The sequence below is a fragment of the Rhodnius prolixus genome, unplaced genomic scaffold, assembly GCF_049639745.1.
Source record: "Rhodnius prolixus isolate KJV_2025 unplaced genomic scaffold, Rpr scaffold_5, whole genome shotgun sequence".
In the NCBI taxonomy this organism is placed as follows: domain Eukaryota; kingdom Metazoa; phylum Arthropoda; class Insecta; order Hemiptera; family Reduviidae; genus Rhodnius; species Rhodnius prolixus.
In genome coordinates, this window is record NW_027411624.1 from 23,051,303 (window position 1) to 23,064,263 (window position 12,961).

General features: G+C 30.1%; 1 protein-coding gene across 17 annotated transcripts in view; it reads right to left on the reverse strand.

Moving 5' to 3' along the window:
- Positions 1 to 12,961, reverse strand: part of LOC141458826 (uncharacterized) — a 559,501-nt gene that overhangs the window by 16,000 nt on the left and 530,540 nt on the right. For 11 of the 17 annotated variants that reach the window (XM_074137345.1, XM_074137340.1, XM_074137347.1 and 8 more), the window contains 12 exons: positions 10,773 to 10,826; positions 8,734 to 8,913; positions 8,060 to 8,165; positions 7,615 to 7,703; positions 5,145 to 5,253; positions 3,635 to 3,723; positions 3,172 to 3,261; positions 3,035 to 3,079; positions 2,904 to 2,930; positions 1,777 to 1,818; positions 1,574 to 1,690; positions 315 to 359 (listed from right to left, as the gene is read on the reverse strand). In XM_074137345.1, the coding sequence (XP_073993446.1) occupies positions 315 to 359; positions 1,574 to 1,690; positions 1,777 to 1,818; positions 2,904 to 2,930; positions 3,035 to 3,079; positions 3,172 to 3,261; positions 3,635 to 3,723; positions 5,145 to 5,253; positions 7,615 to 7,703; positions 8,060 to 8,165; positions 8,734 to 8,913; positions 10,773 to 10,826 (993 nt within the window). The remainder of the gene's footprint in view (positions 1 to 314; positions 360 to 1,573; positions 1,691 to 1,776; positions 1,819 to 2,903; positions 2,931 to 3,034; positions 3,080 to 3,171; positions 3,262 to 3,634; positions 3,724 to 5,144; positions 5,254 to 7,614; positions 7,704 to 8,059; positions 8,166 to 8,733; positions 8,914 to 10,772; positions 10,827 to 12,961) is intronic. The other 6 variants (XM_074137348.1, XM_074137346.1, XM_074137338.1 and 3 more) reach the window with 3 other exon arrangements.

Genomic DNA, 12,961 nt, shown 5'->3' on the forward strand with positions numbered 1-12,961 from the left:
ATAATTCAAGCATGAATTATATTTGATATAATATAAACGGGGTAAAAGAAAAATAAGCTGTTCGAATCATTATTTCCAAGCTTTCGGCAATAAATAGAATGAAGCTCAAAATCAGTACACTAACTGGATGCTAAAACACTCATTTTTGGAAGAATAATTAGGATTTTTGACTGTCAAATTCAGTGAATTTATTAGGATTCTCAAAAAATAAAAATTGTAATCTGTTAAGAAATAAATATACCTAAAAAGTAGATACATTTTAAACATCTAAAGATATGAATTGAACAAAACATGAAAGTGGGTTAGAAACTTACTGGCAAGCCCATTGGCCCAGGATCTCCTTTAGAACCTTTTTCACCCTGAAATTAAAAATATCATTTATAAAATACTAATTAAATTAATTGGTTACAGTAAAAAGAATTGTAATACAGTAAAATTGAAAAAAAATTTAGATACTGAAATTGAATTGATATGAACTGCAGGGATTATTAGAAAATCTCTGCCAAGTTTAAAAAAATGTATGCCAATCATTACTTATTTATTGATTCGATTGTGTTTATAATGCCAGGTGCAATAAACTAAACAGATCAGTGAATCGGTTTGGTACCAGAGAGCAATACCTAAAGGTACTGAATTTTAACAACACCAATCAAAGAATTGTTTGTAAAATTAGATTGTCTTTTAAAAATGGTACTAAGACACTACTTTAACAATGCTATATTCTCTTTTATATTGTGTGTTTAGAGATGTATACCATATGTGACCTCAAGAAAACTAGAAATCACTATTTATATTCTGTTCTATGTAAAATCATTCGCTCACTTTTACTAGAAAAATAAGACAATAGTCTGGAATCTGTATTATGTAATCAAGATTTACACAGAGTAAATAATACTATGTATATTATTATAACAAATATTAGATCATTTATTATTAGTAAATAGGCCACAGAATCAATTCTAGTGAAAGGAATCGATTGCCATTTGCTAAGGTTGCTTACTGAAGGAAAGATATGTCATATTATGTACCAAAAACTGTTTCTGATTTAAAAACAACTTGTAATGTTATTTAATTTTGGATATGTTCATTTTATAATTTCATTTTGATGAGGAATTTTATTGTTTATTTGTACTGATGGTTACAGGTTGTTCAAATAAATAAGGAAAAATAATCAACTACTATTGAGACATTTACCTCTAATTAGATTTTACTTCTTTTACTTTTGATTAACAGCAAGAATTTTTTATATTATTTCACAAACAGGAGTTTGTTTTATTTTGTTTTAATTCTTTTGCTTACAACTTTAATGATTCGTAATTCACAAGGGGCTTACTTTAATAGCGGTACTTAATTATAATTATACAGCTAAGTTATTTGGAACAGAGAGTAAAGAAATGACCCTTGATGTTCTAGACTAATTACAATCTTTATATGAATTTCTTATTCAGTTTGTGCAGAGAAAAATGACTTACAGTCTTATTGAATGGCTAATATCAATTCAATTTAATTCAAGCTGCGATGGTATTGAGATTGACCACTTTAACAATTAATGTAAAAAGTAATAATTTTTTACTTGTTCTCCTTTGGCTCCGTCCATGCCTCGGTCACCTTTAATACCAGGTGGTCCTTGAAGTCCTGGTACACCTGCAGGACCCGGCGGCCCAGGGGGTCCAACTACCTGTACATATCGCTGAAAAATGGCGTAATCTTTATTATTCATCTCGTTCAACTATGCTGAAAGAATACTTACTTCCACGTAATTTTACAACTACTTACTGTGTCCCCACCGCTTCCATTTGAATCAAATGTACCGTCACCCTGTAATAAATTTAAATAAAACTATCACATACTCATTAAAATATGAACTTTTCAAATATTAAAAATAAATATAACGCCAGAGTGTGGGCTATTCAGAGGAAGACATCTTGGTAAACCTAGGAAAACTGGACTAACTCTTTTAGACAGAGCTGCTTTAAGAGTTGTACATCTGACAAGTAAAAGAATCAATGACTTTCTCAGTTATCCAGAGAGCTTTATTGGTTATCGTGTATTAAGTATTTTACTTCAAGGCACGGCCTGGATGGACCTTCTAATTCGTCACGACACGCATTATCTTGGTGCCCAGGCTTTCAGAATGAAGTGACTTCAAAGTAACTAGAGCCATAGCAAAGGAAACTGCCGCAGTAGTGTACCAACAATGCGATGAGGCACAAATAGTCGTAGTTATTGTAGCTGTAACCCAAGGACAGTTGCACGCGTTCCATTACCAGTGGCAGGTTCCGTTATTGGCAGCCACTCGTGTTAGTTTACTACGTCATTACTCTAACAAAGCCGGAGAACCATTACGACGATGCTAGACATCTTGAAGAACCAATGCATACTTAGTAAACACAAGGGACTTGTGTACGAATAGCCAGACAGATTAGTATGACAGAATAAAAAGCGGTCTAACACGTATTTCTTGACATTGTAAAAAGGATTTAAAGTTCGGCTCTTTGTAGAGGAAAAACTCGTCCTTTCAAGTTCTATTCATTCAGGTAGCCCTCAATAACTCTAAGTCTACAAAAAAGTTCTCAACTAGCATTAAGGCGCCATGGTAGCCGTTCGATTGGAGGCGAGGTGCGCAAGGCTAAGATACTGATACTGGGTTCGATTCCCGGTCTGGGCCTTGGATTTTATTGAATAGTTAATTTGAGAAATTTACAGTTAAGTCAATGTGCTAGAAAAAGTAGGCATTACTTTACTACTCTTAAATCAAATCAGACCAAACTGGAGGGATGTCGCCCTCTATTTAGAGAGTATCGCAACAAGGTTCAACGCCTAAAACCTCCCTAAGGAACATCCTGACCTACTAATTATTAAATATATTAGATAAATAGATTTTTAAATAAAAATTATCTCACCTGTCGCCTCCTCAGTTTCTTATACTTCTGTCAGCCCCACATATAAAAATGGAAAACGTAATCAAATTAAAAATATATTGAAAATGAAATAAAATTATATAAGTAATAATTAGTATGGATTGTCAAATTACCGATTCGCCCTTATCACCTTTTTCACCTTTTTGGCCCGGATATCCCTGTAAATAATGGGAAGAACATTTGTAATCAAAAACAATCTGAGAGATAGGTAATTAGGACTGAGGTTCATAAAAAAACAAAAAATACTTACAGGGGGCCCAGGAAGCCCTGGAGGGCCCATCAAGCCAGGAGGTCCTATATCTCCGTAATCACCTTTTTCTCCTTTAGGACCGTACATACCCTTAACAAATTGGTAAAACTTACGTTTAACGAAGTCCGTAATATCCAAGATTTCAAGATATTTAAAGGTTTTAATAATTAAAAATGCAGTACATTTCTGCAATAAGCGAAGCTGATATAACGTTTCGTTTTTTTCGCTACTAGTTAGTCAATTCATTTTATAAAAATATAATAAATTTCAAATAAGACCAGCTTCAAATTTTGATAAAAATAAGTTTGTATTTCCATATTTTGCTTTTCCAATTTGAAAAATAGTTACCATCAAAAACTGTAAGTTTCTCTGATATATAATTTTTGTTTTAGTATAAAAATAAAAACGTAAATATGCCATTAAAAGTTGCATAAATAAACTACCCAAATTACAGGATACTTACAGGAAGTCCAGGTGGTCCTTGTAATCCAGGTTCTCCATGAAGTCCTGGTTCTCCAGGAGGTCCTTGAGGACCCATCTCACCTTTATTACCTGGGCAATTAGTTTTCTTATATATTTTACAAATTATATCTATTTAATGAATTATATATTTCTAATTATTCAACAAACACTCTTTTTTTTTAATTAAAATTTTAAAATTGAAGATTTCAAATTGGATATTAATTTTTTTTTTCACAAATGTGTTAACTACTTAAAATACAAAAAGCTGTAACTTTTTTATTATTTATCCAGCTATTTACGCCTCATTAAAATTTTGGAATAACAACTGTGGTTTCGTTTTACTTTTAGCTTACTTTAATGAACTCTTAACTCCGTTCTAAATATTAAAAAGTTCAAAAAGAGAAAAAAGAAGAATCTAAACCTGCAATTTTTGCTATTTCTACTAGCTTTGCACGGACTACTTTAATTCAGTTTGAATCAAACCTGACGTAAACAATTTTAGATTTTACGCCTTTAATTTTTATCCCAGATGAAATTAGTGATCCATTATGAGGAACTCACTCAACTCGAACAAGATCACCCATTGTCAGGACCGAAAAAAATACTTACTATCTGAAGTTTTTGATGCTTGGAGTATTCTCAGTGGTCTATTGGTTTCTACTCACTCGTAGCAGATAACAACATCCATTTTCGGGAAGAATAAGGCGTTTTGTAAATATCTGAAAATTTTCAGAGTAGTTCTCAAAGCTCCTTTTGAACCACTATTATTTTTTATCCATTATCTTGACGTCAAGAGAAGCCAAAGAGGCTTTTTATAATATCCAGTTTTTTTAATCGAACAACTGAAATTTGTATATACATATTTTTAGACTTTAGTTCTGTGTTATTCATTTTTCCAGGAAAAACAAAACAGTTTTATTAATTTTAACAAATTTTAACACACAGTAAAGATATTCGTTCAAAGATAAAAATTGCTTCACATAATAATAATTATTATTTTTAGAAATCTTTTGGTGTTGCAAAGAAATAAAGTGCTTTTCTTCCATCCTAAAGATTTTGTGAGAGAAACGCCACTAATAAATGTAGAAGGATTAAATGCTGGATAAAAAAATTAACCACATTATCCTCGTTCCACGAAGACCTCACATCATAAACTGGACATTGTTAAATAATTCGTAGTGAAGAACGAATTTATAGTTTCTAAGATCTAAATCTATCATAACTAAATTATGTTAAAATGGTTTTGAAACCTACATTTAGAACAGAGTCAGAGTTTCTTTTAAAAGCCGTAAAAATAAAAAAAGAAGAACATGAACATTACTTTATAGTTGAGACCAGTTTTTGTCTCTTATGAATCATTTGGAAGTGATATACAAATGTTCGGATTACTTAAAAATTAAATAAATTTATTCATGTGAACAGGTGTAGCAAGTGTAAACAAAAACAATAATAATAATGAACTATAATAATATAGAGCAGGTTGGTTTTTATTTGAAGTGGAATTTCCCTACCTGGGAGCCCCACATATCCTCTGTCCCCTTTATCACCTGCTTGGCCAGGCTCACCTTTCTGCCCAGGAAATCCTGGCAATCCCCTAGCGTTCACAGCCCCAGCTATACCCTGTGTAAAGTCCTCTCATGTACAATATTTTCTGTCTCAAAACATATACGTACTCAACAAATAAAAAGATAATTAAAAAAAATAAAAATAAAAATAAAATAGATATGCTAAATATGAAAACAACTTAAAAAAAATTAAGGCTGTAAACACAATCAAACGTAAAAGAAATGCCTCCCAAATCACCTTTGTGTTACCAAAGAAGGATAAAGAGGTTAAAGGAAGGTTTTTTTTCACTCTATTTACGAAGAAACTCGAAAAAAGTTTTTCTTTTGTTTTCATAAATAAAGAGAAAAAGAATAAAGTTGATCGAACGAGAACAAAATTGGTGAAGGTGATGAGATGACAGTCAAATGAAAACAAAGAGATAACTATCTCTCTTACCTTTGTCAGCTTCTTGATCAAATTAATGTTCTACTGTTATAACTTTTTCCACACCTTGCAGGTTGATGAGTGCTCTGGTCTCTTATTTTTTGCATTATTATACTTTTATTTATATACTACCATTTTTCTTTTTTGTTTTTGTTTTTTTTTGTTAATAAAGCACAATTAAATAAAGAAATATAACAATATACTACTAATCACAAAACTGCTCTAATTTCTTTGTTTCTAAATTGATTAAGATGCAGAGATAGATGAACGTCATAAACTCAGCAAAATTCATTGAACTGTGGTTTTAACTTTGAATGCCAGCATAAGACTTTAGAGGTTACCAATCTTATTTGTTCAACCGATCTGTCTTGTAAGGAAAAAATCATTTCCCTTAAATCAATCAAAGAAGTGATCAATAAGAAAGTATCTACATTCTTATTTTTTCTTAACCTATGAGATACGAATTTTTTGTACACATAATTAATTAATACAAATAATGTTCTTAATGAAAAACATTAAGAAGAATGAAATTCAGATCATTGAAATTTAATGTTGAAACGAAGATCCCAAAAAAACAAAACAAAAGTCCTGCTGAGAAGAAATGAATCTGTTAAATACACAGATGTGGTAACTTTCGGTTTAAATTTTTAAAATACACGTAGGTTATAGTTTTTATACAATTCTTACATGTAAATCACAGTAAATTATTTAAATGTCCACTATTAATATTTTCATTATTTATCCAGGTATATCCCTGTTTGACCAGACAGTAATATGAAAATTAATAATAGTAATTAAATTGGCCAAATACCGTGGGATATCGAGGGATACGAAATAGTTCGGTGTTCGAAGATTTAAGATCTTCCGATGACGCGGCTTGACTAGATTAGCTATTAAGTAGGTAAATTATATTCTAATAACGTACATTCATATATTCTTTACAGTACATTATGCGAACTTCAGACCGAGATTCCATGAAAATTCTAAAAAATATGCGAACCATTAATGTACACAAGAGACCCAATTCAAATAATATTATAAAAAAAAATATATATATTATAATATTAGTTAAATATTCCGAGGGATTTAATTATTTGTTACAAAAAAATTAAGACAAATTTTGCACGTTAATTTTAATGACACCAACAAACTTTATCCCCCACAACAAAAGAGTTATATTTTATTTTTTGCCGAACATTAAACAGCAAAAAATAAAGTTGAACTAGAGCAGTTATGTGATACTATTTTACAAGAGATACAGGCAATAACTACTTTCAAGGTTAATTTACATTTAATTAAAAAAATTAAAAATAAAAATCAACAGTAAATTAATTACTACTAAAAAAAAAAGAAATAATACAATATTAAAAATCACATTTATAAAAAATATTAATTAAAAGCAAAATATAATATGAGCTTTTATGACAATTATTAATAAATTAAAATAAGCTGTTTTATTAAAATTATTATTAATTAAAGCAACAAAAATAATTTTACAGCTCACATTACATGTAAAGCTTTTGTTTGCTATTAAATGTTAAAATGAATTTTTCTGGTTTATAAAAAAATAAATCTAAATACAAATTTAAGGATAAAGGGAAATGAAATATAAAAACAAAATAGGAAAGTAGAAATAATAATTAAAGGATAAAAATAAATTATGTGCTGATAAACTTAATTGCAATACAATCAGCTAACTGCTCAGGCAGCTTTTCAAAAAGAAAATTTATAAGCTTTCAAAAATAAAAATAAAAAAACAAAACAAAACAAATACATGCTATTTTAATGCAAAATAAGTAAATAAATTAATTTCAAATGCTGGAGAAAAATGCATGACAATGTAGAACCACGATAAAAAAAAAGGATATATACGTATAGAAATAATAATAATAATAGTAATAAGATTGTCAGAGAAAGAGGAAAACTATAAGAAAAACTTGAAAAAAATATATGAAAAACAATTATTGGAAACACTAATCATGCTTTTCTTACCCTTTTTCCACGTTTGCCTCTGGCACCTTTCTCTCCAGGCTGACCCGGAGGTCCTGTTGGCCCGACATCACCTTTTTCGCCTTTTCCACCTTAGAAAAAGATATTTTTCCACTCATGGGGTTTCAGTTTATGATATATAAATTTGTTTTTTGCGGGACTTTTTACCGATTTTAATGGAAAGATTTGTAAAGAAAAAATAAAATAAAGAAAACTTAAAGAAAAAAAGATAAATGAAGGTACTCCAACAAAACAAATAAATAAATCAAATCAAGAAGGTAAATCTAAATTCCAAAACATGTATAAGTAGCATCAGAACAGTTTGTATTCACTTCCTTATTTGTTTTTTAGAGGATTCAGAAAGAAGTTTTTTTTTTAGGTTTTCACTAGAGTTGATGTTCTACATGGGTGTGGAGTGGTGAGCTGAATTTTTAAGATCACTACTGACCTGGCGGTCCGGGAGGTCCTGGTGGTCCTTCGATAATTCCTGTGGGAAACTGGTCACCTTTCAGCGTGGTTGTCAAGCCTCGTTCCCCTTTGTCGCCTTTCTCACCCTAAAATTTGGTTTTTAGATTACTAATTGTGAAAATCATTTTATAATTATATTGAAAATTTGGTTACTTCGTTTTTGCATTTTGCATTTTTAGTAAACGAATTTAAACTAGACTGGCTATGATGAAATGAAAAAGAAGCTGAACTGAGTTGGTAGTTTTCTTCCATAACCAAAATCTGACTTTAACCATGTTTGTGAAGAATTGACTCCATTTTAAAGCCCTTTTCAAAAATGTTTAATGAACAAGAAAAAAATATCCCCAAGACCCAGAAAAAATAAATGGTTTCTTCAAACGTTCAAAGCATAATATAAGAAAAATATTTAACTAAGCTGAGTAAAATGGTAGTTTTTTGACATTAAAATAAATAAATCATTAAAATAAAAGATTTTTAATAAGTATATATTGGTATTCACTTCAACTGTTGGCTTCTAATGCCTCAATTTATCAATATATTGATGGGGGAAAAAAACCAGCTGTATCTTTTTCAACGTAATAATATAATAATACGGCAAGAGTTGATTTTCATTTTTCAAAACAGAAAAATTAAAAACTTATCAAATCAACTTACAATGGCACCTGTTGGTCCTGGTTCTCCTTGTACGCCTTGTGGTCCTGGAGGTCCCTGAGATCCCTTTTCTCCAGGCACGCCTGGATCTCCAGGCAGTCCTTGCCGTCCGTCATGTCCTGGCAATCCTTCAGGACCTTGAGGTCCTGGTGGCCCGGGTGGACCTGGTTCTCCAGGTTCTCCCTATAATAATTCCGCGTAAAAAAAAAAAAAAAAAAATTAGTAATGGTCAATTTTTTCTTGACATAAATAAACTTATTTCTCTAAGAAAAGTGTTCTCCTACGATTCTATTATTAAATTATTAAATTCAAATTATTATTTTTTTAACAAAAATACATTTTGTAATTACTAGTATTAAAACATTTTTAAAAAAATATCCTATTCTATTGTGATTGTTTTTCTTTAAAATTAAAAAAAAACACGTTCAATAATAATCAATATAATTAAAGCATACAGATGGCAGAACTTAAATTCAGATAAAAAAGAGTTATAAACTTTTTCAAGTTTTTGTTAGAAATCCAGAAAATTATTAGTACACACTTTTTTTTAAAACTTATATGATGCTCTCTCCCCAATGAATTCCCGGATTCTGTGTTCATTTATTTTGGGTGAAAAAACCAAAATTCAGACCTGGCATTAGAGGCGAGTTTAAGAGTGTAAGTATTGGTAGTCTACATCAGATGCCTGTGAAAGTTTTTATCAATTTCAAAGTGGAGATTCATTGGTTAAAAGAATGTTATTGGCTACATAAAAGTGAATTGTTTCATAACGATTATTTGCAATACATACATTCAGTGTAATTTCATTGAATATTGGTATTTCATGATGTGAACATTGCTAACCTCTCAACAAAGATAGCACTGTGGTAAACTACTGTTTTTTTTTCTGATTATTTGTATTTATTTATTTTTGTCATTCTCATGCAATTCAGTCTGGTTTGTTTTGTCTTTTCTTTTTTTTTCTTACATATTCACAGTTAAAAAGAAATTGCTTGACTGCTGCTAATTCTTCTATTTGGGTTGACTTTATTTTTCATCTTAGAGTTAGGAAATCAGAGCTCATTGTGGCTCGATTCTATCTTGCGGTTTGTTCCTAATTTCAGAAAGAGTCTTCTTGTTAGAAACAAACGTATTATTAATTAAGAAGTAGAATTATTAAATTACAATATTGGCCTTAAGTACCAACTGTTACCTCCAGCTAAGTACAATAATTTAAGCCCTCTTTAAAAGCTACTAAGTACTAATCTGTCGTCTGCCAAGATAACATGGTTTTCATTGTGGGCCAACGTGGTTTCTGCTATCAATTTTGAACTATTGGATTAGATTGTAATCAATTAGAAACTTTAAGATAACCTCTCTACGAAAATTAACCATCACGCAGCTTATACTTATTACTTTTAGTTAACTGGTTTAATTTAATAGTTAATTAAGAAGAAATTTCCATTAAATAGTGGGTTAAATCGCTTTTGCATCTCAAAAAAAAATGGTAAGCTGGGTTGAATAAATTCTATTTAGACACTCAGCTGATAGCGGTGATTAATCACCAGTTGGGAAGATTATACTCCTTATACGAATAGAATTATGTAGTTTTGATCAAGAAATTCTAATTTGACCTGAATTCAAGTTTTCTGCCTTTAATTCATTCATTTTAATTATACAACATCTGTAAGAAGCAATAAACCTACATCAATAATATTGTTATCACCCTACATGGCATGCACTATAAATATTTAAATTGACATGCACTTCATGCACTTAGCAAGTAAATATTATTTTATTCAAACATAATTATATAATAAATAGATAAAAAAAAAAATTCTAACTTGGCATAAAAAGAGTGTTAAAAGTGCAATCTAATATTTAATTATTTAGTTCTTTAGATCTTTCTTTCAAATTGCATTGGAAAGTGTGCTTTCCTTTATTTGTGAGAAAATTGATCGTTCTTTTTACAAGCCTCACTTTGTTTTTTTCAATTTTATGTTTGAGTATTTTAAAGTTTATTGTTTTTTTTTTGCTTTTTTTTTTTTTTGAGAATAACTTACTTTAAGCATTATGACACTCTGCGCCGAAATGTTATGGCCCTGTTCTTGAAGACCCTAAAGCCATTAACGCAATAGGAAACAAAAAGAAAAAAAAAGAAAATTAAAATGAAAAATAAATTATAAATAAATTAATAAAAATGTAGATAGAAAAGTAAAACAGAAAGTGTTAATATAAAATAATATGGCATGCGTCTTATAAATAATACATTACTGAAGATTTTGAATATATAACTAAATTACAAAAACGGATTTACTACCGATCTATGCCAAATACACCAAATATTGAAGCTATAAGAATAATCAAAAAAAGTAACCACTATTCTAAATTAATTCTAAAATAAAAGTCCCCATCAATAGCAAAGAATCATGGAAACAAAGGAAATGAAAATTTTATACAACAGATGGATTTAACATTTTATGGATTTTTTCAAAGCTGTTTTAATATTGATTTGGACTTCTCGAACTAGAATATAGTTCGTCAGTTATTTTTATTTATTTATTTTTTTGACTAGACTGATCTGAAAAGTTTCTGTTAGAATGTAGAAACTTCAAAATGGGCCAATATGCATTAACATTAAATGAGACTTTTTATTTTTGGTAATTAGGAGACTCTAAAAGCAATTTTCTAGCTCTTTTAAATAGAACTGTCACAAACTAGATGGGACCTGGGGTGGAAGAAATAAAGCAAATAGGCGGCATTTCTTATCTATAAATGAACAAAATTTTGGATTGGAATATGCTTGAAAAATCTAAAAGAAAAAATAAATTATAATTTAACAGAGGAGGCTCAAACAGAAATTAGATTTGTTAATGTTTCCTACTATCATCTCTTTGCAAAACCATAAACTACATTCTTCAGCATTTGACTTATCATTGAAAGATGGGCTGTTATCAGAGAAGAGTTGACAGTCTTCTACAGTTGACGCTAAAGGAACTTGCCACGGACTGTGTCAGCTCTAAGGAATAAATGTGGCTAGACCTTGTCGAAAAAGGGGGCTTAATGACAAAATAAACTAACCGTAAGGTTTCCTCTTTTAGAGAGAGAAATAGCGTTCACCAAGTTGGTCATTAACTATTCGAATTTTCAAATGGAAAAGACTGCGGACTAAAAACTAGAGAAAACTCACTGAAGCCAAATCTCTTGCTGTAAGACTACTGAGAAGAAAACATAAGACACAATATTCTTAAATAGGCTGTACATAAAAACTAGATCAATAATGGCGAACCTATTGAGCTCGACGTGTCCAAATTTTGAAAATCCTTATCACTGGTATAGTGACATATGTATAGAAACATTCGCAATTTTTTAATATTTTCAATTATAGTTCATAAACAAATTATTAAATGTCCCACTTTATAATCACTGATCTGAGGGGAAAATTTGTCAGATTCTCAATAAATACCGTCATTTCTTACAGAGAGTGATCTAGAGGGTGCAACTTTACAGCAATGTCCACAAAAAAAATTCAATTCTTAATATCTTCAAAACCTATGGATCTGTTCACAAGAAAACTATAGCTTATAACTGAGAAAAGAATAATGTATAAGACAATTATGTTTCATAGCAATATCTTGTATACAAAGGGTGATCTAGCGGGCGCAATTTTACAGGAATAATTTCAACTCTCAATATCTTTTTAACTTATAGATCTGTTCACAAACAAACTATAGCTTATAACTGACAAAAGTATAGTATACAAGAGAACAAAATTTCATACTAATATGTTGTTTATAGATGGAGGGTGATATAGCTGGCGCTATTTCAGAGCGTGTCATGATCCAAAAACATTTCAACACTTAATATCTTCTCAATTTATGGATCTATTCACAAAGAAACTAGCTTTTAACTGAGAAAAGTATAGTCTATAAGAGAACAACATTTCATACTAATATGTTGTTGACAGAGGGAGATCTAGCGGGCGCAATTTTACAGCAAACCATGACCCAAAAAGATATCAACTCTCAATATCTTCCCAATTTATGGATCTGTTCACAAAAAAAAAACTATAGCCTATAACTGAGAAAAGTATAGGGTATAAGAGAACAAAATTTCATACTAACATAATAATATGTTTACAAGGGGAGATAGATATAGCTGTCGCACTTTCAGAGCGACCTACATTTTTTCAAACTTTTGAATGCACATTTGGTAAAATCCATAAAAAGTTGCCAAAAAAAAATTTTAAAAA